This window comes from Gopherus flavomarginatus, chromosome 3, assembly GCF_025201925.1.
Source record: "Gopherus flavomarginatus isolate rGopFla2 chromosome 3, rGopFla2.mat.asm, whole genome shotgun sequence".
In the NCBI taxonomy this organism is placed as follows: domain Eukaryota; kingdom Metazoa; phylum Chordata; order Testudines; family Testudinidae; genus Gopherus; species Gopherus flavomarginatus.
In genome coordinates, this window is record NC_066619.1 from 70,201,884 (window position 1) to 70,218,964 (window position 17,081).

At 39.0% G+C, this 17,081-nt stretch overlaps 1 protein-coding gene across 2 annotated transcripts in view; it reads left to right on the top strand.

Moving 5' to 3' along the window:
• MAN2A1 (mannosidase alpha class 2A member 1) overlaps window positions 1-17,081 on the top strand; it is a 200,208-nt gene that overhangs the window by 65,393 nt on the left and 117,734 nt on the right. For both annotated transcript variants that reach the window (XM_050945620.1, XM_050945619.1), the window contains exons 5-8: window positions 1,328-1,455; window positions 2,811-2,984; window positions 7,265-7,451; window positions 9,682-9,859. In XM_050945620.1, the coding sequence (XP_050801577.1) occupies window positions 1,328-1,455; window positions 2,811-2,984; window positions 7,265-7,451; window positions 9,682-9,859 (667 nt within the window). The remainder of the gene's footprint in view (window positions 1-1,327; window positions 1,456-2,810; window positions 2,985-7,264; window positions 7,452-9,681; window positions 9,860-17,081) is intronic.

Here is a 17,081-nt window from a genome sequence, read left to right on the forward strand (position 1 = left end):
ATTGTACTTGATCTATAGTAAAATCAGTCTATACTAAGATTTTTTGTTAGATTGCTAACAACTATCTAGGGTCTCTGTGTTGGTCTCTGTTGTGCAACAGTTTATCTCAAAGACAGCCTTCTCTGATAGCTATGACATTTTGAGATGCAATTCAGACTAGCTGAGAGCAAGGATACATGGAGTCTGATGGAGAAGAGGGGTTATACTGTTTCTTTTCACTTGTATATGATGAAATGCTGATTTTATTTCTTTTTTCACTCTTTTGTCTGTCTGAGGACTCTGTTTACAGCTTGTATGCAAATTGTCTTAAACATACATTCCCTTGGTAACACAGGCTATCTTGACCAGTTCTACCTAATTGGGGCTACATGAGTTTTGAATGTATGCCTTTAACATTATACGGGGAGATTTCATAACTTTACTCAGTGTTGCGACATTCATTTCAAGATATTATCGACCAGTGAGTTATTAGTTTTCAAATGATACCTCCCAAGGCATATTTTGTACCAAGATTATTGCAGTAGTGCTTACGGTGTGAATACAGAAATGTTTGGTCACAATAGCATCAAAATATGTTTTACTTGATGTTTGTTTGGGTTGATTTTAGTGTCCATTTTTGTTAGTGCTGAGCAGCTCTTATAGCCTTGGCTCTTTTTTATAGTGGGAGTGGCAGTGACTGCTATAAGCAAGTCCCTGTGTACTCTGCATTAAACTGGATCTAAATTCTGAGACAGAATACCTGGTTTGTGTGGCAGACAGGTAATCTTACAAGTTTCATTAATTATCTAAAATGGAGGCTTTTATTGAATTACACTTGAAATTTAAAGAACAATTAATACAGCATCCCCTATGGTGTTCTGTTAAATTCAGCTTAATTTACAGCGACCTAGACTTTCAATATTTGCATGTGCAAGATTTTTGCATTGACAGTGCATAATTGTATAATGGAAGTGAAGAAATGGGAAGTTGAAGATTTGACAGTGTGGAGGGCATTCTGTGACTTTGTCCCCTAGGTAGGTTGGTTATGGGAAAGGGATTGAGATTGTGGGATAAGCTCATTAGTATTTCTGCTAAAATGGATTTCAGTGAAATAGTTAAATGTAGATATTTTGGCGCTATTCTCATGTGAACATCTATTGCAATAAATTAATGGATTCTATAAGTGCTACAATATATTCCCTTTTATGCTATAGTAGTTCAAATTTTACATGCTCAGTGCTATTACTGTGAATGCTAAATTTCATGGATTTTTACTTTATAGATATATTATTTTGTTAAATCAGATTTGCACTTCTGGACACAAGTTTACTAAATATTTTTCTCCCAGATTAATAGAAGATGGCCAGTTTGAAATAGTAACAGGAGGATGGGTCATGCCTGATGAAGCTTCTTCTCATTACTTTGCTTTAATTGACCAGCTGATAGAAGGACATCAGTGGCTGGAGAAGACTCTAGGTATATATGTGTAATTTTTGTCCCACAACTTGATGTTTAAACTTAAAAACTGACAAAGAACTAAGTCAGTCAGCAAGTGTTATACAATGTTTTGATGACTGACTATAAGTAGGCATCATTGCAAGCTAAACTATTTTCAGAGAAACAAATCTGTGCAAAGATAGTTACATTTTTGCTGAGTTTGTGACTCTGAAAGCCTATATGTCAGGAATATTGTTCATGTCTACTCTGTTAAGACAGCCATAATTCTGAAAAGTGACTTTGGACCTGATTCACAATTTCTGAAATGGCAGTCACTGATACTGCGTGGGTGCAGTGGTCTGCCTATACGTTGTAAATTGCAGGATTGTCACCTGTATTTGTGGTGATCATTTCTATTATTTTTTCTGTCTTGATCTGTGGAAGAAACTTATATTACTTAAGCATAATAAATGAGGAATAACATTTGCTTTAATATAGCACCTGTGAAGAACCTGTGGAATGAAGGAATTGGGAAGCACCAGTATTGTCACTACCAACTTTTCAAAATTCATGAATCAGGTCCAAAATATCATCAGATTTTCAAAATAATAAGCATGGATCCTTATTATTTGCCATCTTGTTTTTGAGTTTACGGCATTCACATTTTCCACCTTTTCTTTCTAGAAGTACGGGCCAGATGCTTACTACTACTTTTTTCTATGAAAACTGAGATTTTTATATATTTCTAATTGATTAATGGGGTTTTAAGTAAAATATGAAATATTATGACACAACAAAAAAGCAATAGACAGCAATAGTAGAAATACTATAGATTCTATTTACAGGTTTTTATGAAGGACAAGAGATTGGCCTACTTGTAATTGTATATGTATATGCTTCGTTTCTATTTATACTTTGTAATGATAAAGTGTTTTAAACAGACTTTAGTTTCTTTTTCTTTCTTTCATTTATCTACTTAAACTGTTTGTCAGAGGATGTGTGAAGTCCAAGACTATAACAGGGTTCAAAAAAGAACTAGATAAGTAAGTTCGTGGAGGATAGGTTCATCAGTGGCTATTAGCCACACTCTGAAGTATCCACAGTCTCTGTTTGCCAGAAGCTGGGAATAGGCAACAGAGCATGGATCACTTGATGATTACCTGTTCTGTTCATTCCCTGTGAAGCACCTGGCATTGGCTACAGTTCAAAGACAAGATACTGGGCTAGATGGACCTGTGGTCTCACCCAATATGGCCGTTCTTGCGTTCTTAAACTAAGTGCTTTTCACCACTTGACTTCTGAACACTGGGTTGAATAATATGGATGTAGTGTTCTTTGAAATGAGAAATAAGAAGGAAAGACACAAACTTCTGACATATTCTTCTACTCAACAGGAGTAAAACCGAAGTCTGGTTGGGCCGTTGATCCCTTTGGTTATTCGCCAACAATGACTTACCTTCTGAAACGCTCAGGATTTTCCAACATGGTTATACAGAGAGTCCATTACTCAGTTAAAAAATATTTTGCAACCCAGAAGACGCTAGAATTTTTTTGGAGACAGAACTGGGGTATGTATTGTTTTCTTGGTATCACTCTGTCATTTATTGCTTCAGACCTCCTGAGAATTGGAAATAGGCATTGAATAAACAGTTGTGAAAACCTCTACAGCAAGCAGATTACTTAGTGCAGAATGTATTAAGTAATTAAAAGTAGGGCTGGTCAAAGTTTTAATATTTTACTGGTGCAAAAAACATTTTTAAAGAAAGGAACACATTACATTGTGTTCAAAATTGTGATTTTTTTCAGAATTTTTGTCTTTTCTGTCAAAAATGAGAGAGAAACGTCATTTAATTTTGAATTTAAAATATGAATTTTGTTGTTTTCTCACATTTTAAAACAAAACACATGTTTTTCCCCATATTTTCAGTGGGCAGGAAGAAGTAAAAAGCGGGAAACTTTTTTTCTCCCCTTTCTCTCTCTTTTGCTTTCTTTTTTTTTTTTTTTTTCCCCTTCCCCAACTGAAAAAAGTAAGGGAAAAGAGGGAAGAGTAGAGTGAGGATGCAGAGAGAGACTTTTTTCTTACAACAAAAATTTCAACAAAATTTTTCAGGTATTTTGATGAGCTTTGAAGGTGTAGAAGGGGATATGATTCTTCCATTTGTTTTTAATTTTATCAAGCAAGACTTCAGAATAATTAATCTTCTCAAACAGAATTTTACTAAGCAGGATTCTTCAGAGTAATTAATCTTCTCAGACAGTTGGGGTGGTAGAATTAGAATGCAAAGGATAAAGTTTAATCTAGTACATCAGAATTGTTAAGTGAGTATTCTGGTCTGCTGTAATAACAAAAACAAAACGAAACAAAAAAACTTTAGTCTCATTAACAGCTCTAGCCAAACAATCCCTATTCAAAAATACAAGCGGGATATAGATCAGGTTTAAAGGTTAAGTATCCAGTATAGAATATAAATGTCAGCAGATGGATATTGGCTAGAAATGTATATTCTGTTCTTGTATATATTTTTACACCATGCTCATTACATAGTGTGAGTGCTTTCCAGTAGTACATTAAGCAGCATGACTAAAATCTGTTATGTATTAGTTCATTCATTCTTTCCCCAGGGAGAGGAGAGTGTGTAATGGGATGTTTTTGTTTCAGAATTTAAAAAAATAATTAACATTGCTATTTGTTGGATTTAGAGTAGACCTCATCAAAAACATGTGCCTTTCACTTAAAACAGAGGCTGGTGAGGTTTGTAATGGTCGTTAGTTCCTGTGGGAGTTTATTCCACAGTTTTGGTTTGGCTTGGTTCCAGAGAAAGTTCTGTGTACTGCGTGAGCTAGTTTTACTCTTATTGTTGAAAGTTCCATTGTGCCAGAGGAGTGAAGTTGTTAACCATAGTCTTCATCCTGGAGTAGTTTTTGTTGTTAAACTTACTTTTTCATGTGTGCTGCTCAATTTCTAACTTGACATAGCTATTCTAAATGGTAGTCGAAATAAACACCGATGATACCTTAGTGTCCTAGGGTTTGGGTTCGCATCAGAGTATTCTAGTCTTTCTGAATTGAAGTCACTTTTAATTCTTCCTGTAAATGATTTTTTTAAAATGGTTTCGGCTTTTTTTGTTTGATAGGTAACAAAACACTTTTCTGGTTTTCTTTTTTTGTCTTATTTTTGCTGTTTTATCTTAAAAACGTCAGGAATGTTGCATATTTTCTTCCCTAGAATTGCAAAGGATTTCTTGGGGATATCTGAGTATATGTATTGTGAATACCAGGACCTCAGTTGAAGGTGTCATATCTTTTTGTCAGGCATTGGAATTAAATAAGTACTAAGAAGACCCCTGCTGCAAAAATCAAAATCTCTTCTCACCTGCTCAGTTTTCAGTCTCTTGTGTTGTCGTAATTTCTCTAACTCTCCAGTAATTTTCAAGTGTAACCAAAACCTGAAGGTAAAAATCAAACAATTTTTTGAAAAAACTCAGGTCTTTTTTCATATCCATAAAGAAGTAAAAAGCCAATTCCCACCCCCATTTTTCAGCTCACCTAGAAAGCTGATCGCCTGCAGACTTAAAAATATTAATTGATCACCCTTTGCCTAATATTAGATGTCCTGAAGGGATATGAATGAGAGTGGGAAATTAGATTTGAGTGGATAAGAGGTCGTAAGGTCTTAGAAATTAAGACTGAACAAGTTCATCAAGAAAAAGTAGCTAACTCTTAACAATCTAGTGCATAATCTATTAAGCATATTTCTTGGTAAAATCCTATGAAATACTAAATTATTGTTAAAAATTACTTGCATGCTAACTTTAAAGCTTGTATTAGTTTTGCATAAATTGACTACCAAAAGTTGGCAGAGGATCTAGAGTGTTAGTGTTTGTTCATTGATCAGATTGGGACCCCAGTGTAGTAGTATGCTGAGAAATATGACTCAGTGCCAATCAGTTTACAGTCTAATAATGCAGAAGTATTAAAAGCATAGCATTAGTATGTAATATAATTATGTCGCCTTCCAATAATAAAGAGAAATCTAAATCTGTAATGTGTCCCTACTTTAGATGACTACATCAGCATTGATTTTTATACCATTATCTTAATCCCAGCCAAGCGGATGTTGCTTATTTGATAGATGGGTAAAGGGCCATCGGAGAGCCAACTGCGTTGTGGTTTGCTCCTTCAATTAGAATGTTTTGAATGATGATTTTTAAAAAGAGATGTGTCTCAAAACAAGTGGAGACATGGTCCCTGTCTTGAAAAGTTTGCAAATTAAATTCTGATGTCTGGCAAGTGTAAAGTGTAATAAAGGGGAAAATTGAAAGAAGGGTGACAATCATGATTTTTATTCCTCCTCACCCCTCAGAAATCTTGAATTTTTTGATATTTATATTTTTCTTTTCTGTTGCTTTTAATAGGCAAAATGGCAGCACTGAATGTTTAGGAGAGCTTGAGTGAGGTGAGGGAGGTGGTTTGGCAAATAGATTTGGGAAGGCTGTTCTAAGCAGAATGTGCAGCATTTAAGAGGTATGTGGAAGGAAGCCCATTGAAGTGAATGGTCCTGTTCATTTGCTTGGCAGTAGTCTTGTGTTTCTTTAAGCACATGTATATGTGTCTGCAAGGTAAGGACCTTGAGGCTGTACATTTTAATTCAGCACTCCTTTCAGATGTTTTATTTTGGGGTTTCAGTGTAGAACTCCTACAACTTCACTTCTCATATGCATGGTGATGTGATATTTTGATTTACTAGAGTCAGTTCTGAGTGGATAAGTGTCTCTTTCTCTTGTCGGGTTATACTGAAAATCAGGCCCCAACCGGACTGCTGGTTGGGTTAGCTTCCCCTCACTCTTCACTCATTGTCTCCACTCCCTACAGTGTCCCTCTTCCTACAGTATAGCAGTTCATATCACAGCAACCTTTATTCTTAGCTGCAGGACCAAACCCCTCTTTCTGTCCTCTCTACTGAATTATTCATATATTTAAAGTAGAAATGAGTGGGAAGCTCCAAACTCTGTTGCAAAATTGTCTAGTGAGTTCTTGTGTTCGGAAGTTTTCAGGTATATTGAAAGCACAGGACGTAAATAGGTGGCACACAAAGATAGATAGGCTTTACAGTCAGCAATCTGCTCTACCTGTTGCTTCCTATGACTAAACTCACATTGCATCCAGATTCTGCAGATGTCAGAATTTCTAGTTGACTTACGTTATACCCAACTACCAAACACAATCCTATTTTTTAATATCTAATCAAAGGATTGTAAATGTTGACAGTTCTAGAAAATCATGATAGTAGTAATTCTTGCTTAATTTACTTTTTATTAGTATCTTCTTATAGTAATTTCCTGATACTGTTTTACTTAGAACCTCTTCAAGAGAAAACCCTGAGATGTTCACTAAAATTTTAACTTCTTATTTTAAGAGAATCTGACCTGTTTGGAAAAATGTACCTCTGTCTTATTTGAGCTAAATAAATTATTTCTCCATGCAAATTAATTAGTGGGAATTCTTTTGGGTAAGCACCACTGAAAAATTGAATTATAAAAACATATAGAAGAATGGACTTTGTCTGTTACGAGAATTTAGGAAAATTCAATTACAATTAATTATTCAGTGAGGTATTGTCTTTAAGATAACTTAATCATTAGATACTTGATCCTACGTTAATTTAAGTCAATGGCAAAACTCCCAGTGACTTAAATGATGCAGAATCAGGGTCCAGATCTCCAAAATGGCACTGTATTTTAGGCTGACATATTAAAAGCACTCCTGGATGAGGCCCAGACAGTTAACTTAGTTTAGACAATGAAATATGGCTTTATTTTATAGATGTTTTCTGTTCACGTACTTTTAGATTTGGGATCCAGTACAGATATCCTTTGCCACATGATGCCTTTCTACAGCTATGATATTCCTCATACTTGTGGTCCAGATCCTAAAATCTGTTGCCAGTTTGATTTTAAGCGTCTTCCTGGAGGAAGAGTAAGTTGTCCCTGGAGAGTTCCTCCTGAGGCCATTCATACTGGGAATGTTCAGCACAGGTACAGTACTATAAGTATAGTGGAATTCAGTAATTTGAAAGTGTTTTTGTGCTTGTTGAAGGCAATGCTTATTAACATCACAACTTGCTTGATTTAATGTTTAAAAAAGACGATTGTCATAGGAGAAATAATTTTTATTACATATGCACTGTATGTGTCAATTCCCAAAACAGTTGCTAGTACAATTTATGAAAGTGGTAACCGTAAGAGAAATTAAAATTAATACATTGAGCTAGTGTATTAATTCTGCAGTTCGTGATAAACAAGTCTACAACTCTTGGGTCAGTTATGTTCTATGAGTACCAAGAAGAGGTACAAACAATTTGCTTATCAGACTATTTGATCATATCTGTTTTTCCAAATTCTGTACTGTCAGGCGCCAGGATGACGTCAGGATCTCTCTGGGTTTGTCTACGCTCCAACAAAAGACCAGTGACACTGAGTCTCAGACCCTGGATCAATTGACTCAGGCTTGTGGGCCTAAAGCAACAGGGTAGCTTTTCGGGCTCAGAAACTAAGAGAGAGGAGGGTCTCGCACTTCAGGCTGGAGCCCAAGCCCAAGTCCATATGTCTACACTGCTACTTTTAGCCATATAAGCCTGAGTCAAATGACCTAGGTTCTGAGATTCAGCGCCATGGGTTTTTCTTTGCAGTGTAGATATACCCTCTGAGGGTGAGCAGTGGGAGCATACAGTGTATCTTTGCATATAACTCCCACATCTAATCCAATTAATTAAAAAAAACCCTAAATATTCCCATAAGAAGGAAAAAAATGTTTAAAATAGTTATGCTGATAGTACCTATCAGTAATGTAAGCTGAAAAAAATTGTGTGTTTATAAAATCAAAAGATTAGAAAAAATAGATTTCAGAGTTTAGGCAAATATAACAGAAATCAACACCTGAATGTATGGAAGTACACATTTGGTACTGTGCTGCCAGGGAGCCAGAAGGGATGGAGACGGGGGCCTCAGAGGTGGGGTGAGGTATGGTTCCATAACACAGATATTTCTCGTGTCCAACAGATCTAAGATTTGGTGGGTTTTGCCCTGATTATTCTTCAGTGTATGAGTATTCCATCCTCCCTATGCTATAGAAACCCATTGACAATGTGTGCAACTGATTGAGAAAGAAATTGGAGAGGGAAGACAGGAAAGAAGAGGTGCTAAGGGAAAATCCCTTGCTTATTAACCTATTTTTTTCCACATCACACAAGTAGCTTTGGGCAGGTGATCACAGATATTGACAAAATGTTGTCTGGCCTCAGAGTGCACATGTAAAATTTGAACCACAAATGAACTTCTTTTGGAATTCCTCTTCTATACTGCCAATTGCTGTAGTTTGTAAGTGATAGGATACCAGCTTCTCTGAGGGGAGGACTATACGTACCCTAGATTCAGAGTACCTCTGTCTGACCTCACAGAGGTGTTGGTTCAGGCAAGGCAGTTCAACATTTTCAGTCTGGCTAATGACAAACTACAAAAGGGGCCGCAGACAAGAAAATGTTGGTTCTAGGTGGGTTATATTAGTCTCAGCAGACCATGTAACTCAATGACTACAGTTTATTCATTCATGATTTAAAACTACCTATTAATGACAATAACAGAAAACTTATTCTAAGTAAAAACAGTTTATATAGCTAAAAAAATAAACAACTTATTAAAATTTTTACAGATTTTGGATATATTGGAAAAATATTTGTAACTCAGAGAAACTTTCACGTATAACATTTAACTCTCCCACTTCCCAAATTTTAAGCATTAATGGTTTGCAGACCATTCTAAATGTGTACATGCTGCAACCTCTTTGAGAACATGCATTAAAAGTAGATAAGTTGTTTTAAAAACCTTTAGATTTATAGTTTCTCTAAAATCTTTGGCTACCGTTGGCATGTAACTAACGTAACTGCAATATTGACAGTATTTCTTATATTAAATGTACCTAGGTAACTTTTTAATTAGAAAAAAACCAGTACTGAAAAGATTTTAGTGGCAGTCATGGTTATTTATGAACACTTTTACTAGCTCAGCTGCTAAACCTATTTACCCACTATTTAATATGTTGCTATTAGGGAGGAAAAAACCTACCTTTTTAGTTATCACAAGTAAGAGGACAAGTGGAATTTTGCAAGGCTAGTTGTAGGGTGTGGTATAGAATATATTTTACACATTTGTTGTCTTGTCCAGTGATTACTTTTCTATATTCTAAATTTTATAATTTTCTTTTTCCAAGGGCTTGGATGATTTTAGATCAGTACAGAAAGAAGTCAAAGCTTTTCCGTACTAAAGTTTTGTTGACTCCATTAGGGGATGATTTCCGCTACAGTGAGAGCTCAGAATGGGATCAGCAATACCAGAATTATCAAAAGCTTTTTGATTTTATGAACTCTCATCCTGAGTTACATGTTAAGGTAAACTGCATATTTATTTTTTTCAAATAGTTGTAGTCCTGCACTAACATTAATGAGCCCTACTTTAAACTTTTTGTGTACTCCTATTTCATTTCTTAGCACCTTCTGATGTACTGAGATTTTGCATGAATTTGTTGTGCATCATGAAGAAAGCTAGTTAAATGCTGCTATAGCTTAACTGAAACTCTTGGTGAATAAGGAAGGTAGTACTGATCAAGTTTTATAGTTAGGCTTGACAGGATTTGATTTTAATCAATAACTGTCAGTAAATGGAAAAATAATCTCTAACAGTGGCATACCTGCATGGATGCTTGTCACTGGCCTAAACAGCCCTCTGCAGCTCTCCTGTCAGGGCAGAGAGTGAGCAGGTCCATGATAGTGGTTCTACAGAGAGCTAATTTACTACTTCAGGGTCAGTGACGCTAAATCCCTACAGGCTGTTATGTTATGATAGGATAGTTTAATCTGGGCAATTGATCTTGGATTATCACCAGATAAGTCTGCTCAATAGTCTGCGGGGAGATGTTGGATGGGATGGGAACTGAGTTACTGCAGAGAATTCCTTCTTGGGTGCTGGCTGGTGAGTCTTGCCCACATGCTCAGGGTTTAGCTGATCGCCATATTTGGGGTCGGGAAGGAATTTTCCTCCAGGGCAGATTGGCAGGGGCCCTGGAGGTTTTTCGCCTTCCCCTGCAGCGTGGGGCATGGGTCGCTTGCTGGTGGATTCTCTGCAGCTTGAGGTCTTCAAACCAATTTTGAGGATTTCAATAACTCAGTCCTGGGTTAGGGGTTGTTATAAAAGTGGATGGGTAGGGTTCTGTGGGCAGGAGGTCAGACTAGATGATCATATTGGTCCCTTCTGACCTATGAGTCTATGACAGGCTCAAGCTTCAGAGGAAGGCTGCAATCCTGGTGAGGCAGTGCAGAGACCCCTGGTCATGACTTGCATGAGGAAGAGGGTGAGTTCCCTGCCATGGGGAGACCACAATATTGTTGAGTGGCTCTTGTGGCAGTGCAGGGAGACTTCTGCAACTCTGTTGTCACGGCTCTGCTCACTCACTCACCACAGCCAGGCATGTGGGAGCTGTCCCTGGGCAGAAACTGTTCAACGGTGGGTTGGCCTCCCATACAGCTAGGGGCTCATTCTCTTTCTCTTTCTTACAGTCCTGGCCAGCACCTTGTGCTTCACGGAACCAGGATGATCACTGCCTCCCCTGCATTTTGTGCTGTGGTATCTTGGGCCCCAGCAGACCCGCTGTCAGCACTACCCCAACCCAACTCATCCCACAACTGTAAAAATAAAATTAAAAATAGAAGAAAATTGCTTAAAATAAAAGTGTATAGTTTAGCTGATAGATGAGTTTGAGTATACTTGAGGTTAATGACAAGTCAGACTATTTTTTTCCTTCCAAGGCTTGAAATTGTTCTATATGTAGCACTTGGTAAGAAATATAAACAATGGCCATAGTGGTTTACTTTAAACAATAGCCTTTAAGTTTAAGAGAGTTTCTTACCTCTCTTATTGCTTTGAATATCTTCCAGTTCTTCTTTGATTTGTGTCTCTATGGGTGCTCCACTGTAAGTGTGCTTGCATCTCTGCATTGCTGAGTGGAGAACTTTTGTAGTAGTGTCCATTAGGCCTGCACAGACGCTGTCCCTCTTTGTGCCGTGCCACGAGGCTAGCAAGCAATGATGGACTAACCCCCCTCAGTTCCTTCTCAACTGCCCCGGCTAGAGACAAAGCCCTTAGCAGTCCATTTGCGATCGTTAGTTTGCTTTAACACTTCTAGTAGTCAGTCGTCTTAGTCTTAGATGTAGCTTTTTCTCTTTATTTTCTCTTCAAAAAACGAACAAAAAACGTTAACCCTCCTCCTTTTTTTGATTGGGGACCCTTTTCCAACCGGGGTATGTCTGGCTCATTGGGCTTCAAGAAGTGCTGGTCTTGCAAAGAGGCCGTCCCTTTGCCAGACAAACACTCTTGCTGCATATGCTGCCTTGGGGAAGGCCACGTTACACAGAAGTGTGGTCTCTTCCAACAGCTCAGAGCCAGGTCTTGAAAGGACAGGATTTTAAGACAGAAGATCATCTTCATGGAGGCAGTCCTCCAATCTTCTCTGGATCCATGCCAGGCGTCACCCAAAAGTGTAGGTTTTCTCCACAGCCCTCAAAATCTGAGGACTGTGGGTCGAAGAAACCAGTTGCAGACACCTCTCATAAGATATCAAAAAAGAGCATTGAGTCCCCAGAGTGAGCCCTGAGCTAGCCGTAGAAGATCTCCTGTATTGAAACCTGAGACAATCCAAGCCTGGTTTCTATGGCTTATGAAGATCTAGAGTGGCAGGTATTGTCGATGCACCTAAGGACCTGATGGGTACATGCACCAAGCCAATAGTACCCAGTGGAAAAAGATTGGAGCAGAGAGCACTCCAGTAAGGAGACACTGCCAGTACGTGCTGTACTTTTTGGCACTGCCATCAGTGCCCCATCCAGCACCAGAGCTTTTGGTGCAGGAGAGATCCCTGACTCTCTCCGTACCACCAATGGCACTGCCAGAATTCTGGCACTCAAGAGGCGACCAGTACATCCCTCGGCCTGCGCCACTTCCAGCAGCTCCCATTGGCCTGGAGCAGCAAACCGTGTCCGCTGGGAGCCGTGATCGTCCGAACCTGTGGACACGGCAGGTAAACAAACTGGACCGGCCCGCCAGGGACTTTCCCCGCACAAGCAGTGGAACAAGTTTGGGAACCACTGTGTTAGGAATTCATTAGAGATGTATACACCCAGACGAAAGAGAGATTTTAGTCTGCCATGTCAACATAAATCCCATACCTCTCACTACCTGACTCAATGCTTTTATGAACCTCAAAGAAAGAAATCTAGATTTTCCAGATGTAAACCATCAGGTCCACAGTCTTCCATGTCTCAACCTTCCACCTCAAAACACCAATTTTGACATGTTGGTTGAAGTGTTGACAGACCACTCCCCTCGATCACTAAAGTTGGCCATTCTATCCCATCCATTTGGCTACTGCCTTGCCACGTTCTGCAGCACCTGGGAACACATAACATCAGACTGATGGGTCTTGGAGATATTCTTTTACTTTATCCCTCCCACCACCTCAACATCCTTCCTCGTCTCTCTTCAGGAACTCTTCTCACGAGAGTTTACTGTGACAGGAGATTGCTACTCCAGTTAGGAGCCATGGATCCAGTACCTCAACAACTATGAGGCAAAGTTTTTTTTTTTTTTTTTTTTTTTACTGTCACTATTTTCTAATGCTCTAGGAGAAGGGAGGTTGGAGACCCGTGCTAGACCTCTGAGCGCTCAAAGTTTGTCACAGCTCAAAAATTCAAGATGGTCACTCTAGCAATGTTTATTCCAGCATTAGAATAGGAAACTGGGCTGTCATCAACTGTGAGGGTATTCTCCAAGGTACTGTCAATAGTGGCCACTCACATACCATCTCAGGGGTTCATGGTCTACCTGTACCTGGATGATTTCCTCCTCAGAGCCCGCTACTTCAGCGAGGCTTGCTCGATTACCAAAACCACAATAGATTTGTTCACAGAACTGGGCTTATAGATCAACAGCCAGAAATTAACTCTCGCCCTAGTACAATTCCTGGAATGCATAGGGGCTGACTTTGACTTGTTACAGGCCAAAGCACTCCTACCCCACCACAAGTTCCTCTCCTTGACCATGCTTATAGAGACAGTACAAAAGAGCCCCCAAATATGAGCCAGACACTGCCTCCAAATCTTGGGGCATATGGCGGCTGGTGCAGCAGGGATACCTCATTCCAGGCTTCACACGCGGTGTCTCCAGATGTGGTTCAGCTTGATGTACTGACCAGAGAGAGACTAGGAAAATCTCTGTTGCTGCCCACCAAGGTCAAAAGCTCCCCGGACTGGTGGAAAAACCCAGCAAATGTTTGGCAATGGATCCCCTTTTTGCAAACTTCCCTGTCATTACTTCTCACTGCCAATGCATCCCTGTAAACGACCTTACAACACAAGGCAAAAGATCATCGGTGGAGACATCCCTCCACATTTACCTCCTCTTGCTCAAGGCTGTCAGGAATGCCTTCACCTGTTTCTCTCGTGTGTTCTCTTGGTCAGCAAGAGTCCTAACAGACAACATAGCTTGTATGTATTACATAAATCAATGAGTAGGAGCCAGGTCACTGTCCCTCTGTGCAGAAGCATTAAAGTTATGGAACAGATGCATCTCCCATAATATGATACTGTCAACAGTCTACCTTCCTGGCATACAAAACTCGATGCAGACAGTCTGTCATAAGTTCCCACATGCCCATGAATGGGAGATAAACCCAGCAGTTCTTCATGACCTATTCAGGCAATAGAGTACACCGACCACAAACCTGTTCCCCACTTCCCTATGTAGGAAATGTCCACACTACTTCTCCAAAGCAAGGATAATACAGCACTCTCTGGGTGACTCTCTTGTTCTTCCGTGGGACAAGAACCTGTTCTATGCGTTTTCCCCATTTCCCCTACTGTCAAAAGTCATATTGAAAATAAAAAGAGAAGGAGCACATGTCATACTGATTGCTCCCACCTGGCCAAGACAGACTTGGTAACCCTTAACTGTCACAGCTCATGATGTGCTTGACGATCTCTTTCCAATCCACTCCATACCTCCTCTTTAAGAACAAAGGACGCACTCATCCCAACCTGGGGATTCTCCACTTCAAAGCTTGTCTCCTTCATGGTTCCAATGCATAGAAAGCTCCTGCCCGGAGGAGGTACAAGAGGAATTACTACACGACACACTGTAAAAGTGTTCCATGTTTTAGACTTGATGTAGTTCCCAACAAATTTCTCTGACATCTGCTACTCTTCCCAAGATCCTATACTATGTATGGGCTCTTAAAAAATTGAGACAATCTTTCAATTCACTGAGGGTCCACCTACTGGCTATAGCAGCCTTTCATGTACAAGTAAGTGGATACTCAATGCTATCAAACCTAATCACAAAATGTTTCCCTTGGGGTATAGTAAACCTTTTTCCACAACCCCAACATACCACCCCTACATGGGATCTAAATCTAGTGATGAAAAGACTGATTAGACCTCCCTTCGAACCCATGAGCTGTTCACTTACGTAAGTGTGAATGAAAACTCACCTCAGCTAGGAGACTAGGGCAAATAGTGGTTCTCATGGCATATCCCCCTACACAGTATTCTTTTGGGACAAGATTACACTCAGACCACACTCGAAGTTCAAACCCTAGCTGACTTCCCCTTTTCATGCGAACCAATTGATCCACCTTTTTAGTTTTTACCCTAAGCTTCACTGTGATTCCAAGGAGGCTATGCTACATGTGTTAGGCATTAGGAGAGCTCTGGCCTTTTATTTGGATAGGACGAAGGCTCTTAGGAAGTCTCCCAAGCTTTTTCCTTTCTATTTCAAAAAGATCCAAGGGCTCAGCAATATCAGCCCAGAGGCTCTCCAGATGGGTCTCAAACAGCATTAAGCAATGTTGTCAGGTTTGCAACATAACATCTCCAGCTGGTATTTGCGCACACTCCACATGTTCAACCTCTATATCTGTCATCTTCCCCAAGAATGTCCTTATCTCAGAAATCTGTAGAACGATGACTTGGGTGTCAGTCCATACCTTTGCAGAACATTATGCGATCAATGGGGACTCTGCCTCTGATTCAATCTTTAGCTCCAGAGAATTGTCATCTGGAACTGACCCAACTCTGAACCGCCAGCCCTTCAGTGGAATTACTGCTTGGGAGTCACCTACAGTGGAGCACCCATTGGGACACTATTCAAAGAAGAAGTTATTGACCTTGTGCAGTAATGATGATTCTTCAAGATGTGTGTCCCTATGGGTGTTTCACTAGCCACCCAGTTCCCTTGGCGGTGCACAAGGAGGGACAGCGTATGTGCGGGACTAACAGACTCTGCTACCAAAGTTCTTTGATCAGCAGTGCAGGGACACAAGCATACTTACAGTGGAGCACCCATGGGGGACATATCTTGAAGAATCATCGTTACTGCACAAGGTGAGTAAATTCTTGCTTCCTGACTTCTTGGAATGTGCACTTTTTGTGTCTCACTCATTCACATGCATTTCAGCAACAATCTCCTTGTTTGAGAGATGCTAAACTACCTTCTATATGAAAGTAATTTTCAGCTATTCTTTGTCTGTTAATGTAAGTTCTTTATGGTTTCTCAGATAAAAGTGGTGTATGGCACTTTGAAAGTGAGTATTGGTATTTAATGATTCGAAAATATTTGATGATCCTGCTTTCCTTTAAGTATTGATATTTTTTTAAAACTGAGTTTTTATCTCTTTGATACTAATAGCTGAGTAGGCTAAAACTTAAACGTAATACATTTGTGAACAAGTGATATACCTGCAGAAAGATAAATTGTTCTAGTATAATTCTCAGGCAAGTACACATACTAAAATAAACGTTAATTAGTAATCCTTACCATCTCTTTCTTAGTGGGCATCATAGCAAAATCATACTGAGCTATAAGATCTGTAAATCCTGTAGTGTGGTAGAAGCACTATCAATGCACAAGAAAGTATTCGAAGTGGCTGATCCTCCCTTATAGTAGGGCTATTTGTTCACTTACATGCGATGTGCTTGATCTTGTGTCTGTTGGTGTCAATAGTAAAACTCCTGTTGCTTTCAGTGGTGCAGGATCAGGCATGTACTGGGTTCTGGGAGTTGACAATGAATCTTGATTTAGCCTTATTTTATAACTATATTGTCATTCCTAAAGCAAAAAAAAAATGTAAATTATAAATGAAAGGATGGATGTATAATTCACACAATGAAAGATTTTTAGGTGTTGATTAGCTGAGCTGAAAAACAAAGAAATTAAAAGTAAAAGGCCTGAGTCACCAAAAACATCCACGTGGAAATACTGTACTTCTAAGAGATTTTCTTTTCCCAACGTGAATTTACTGAAGTACATATTATAAAACAAGCAAGCTTAGAAAACAAAGGATGTTAGTGTAAGAAGATAATTCAAAATCACTCATTTGCAAATATCTTTTTCAAAACGCCCAAACTAGACACCATTATTTTCACAATAGTACATCTTAATTGCTAGTTAACTTAAGTTTGTGAAAAAGTCTTGTTTCCATATTTAATATAAACATTATGAAAGGATTGATTTATAAAGCTCCTTATTTGTGTAGTACTGCCTTTTTAATTACTGTATTTCAAGTAT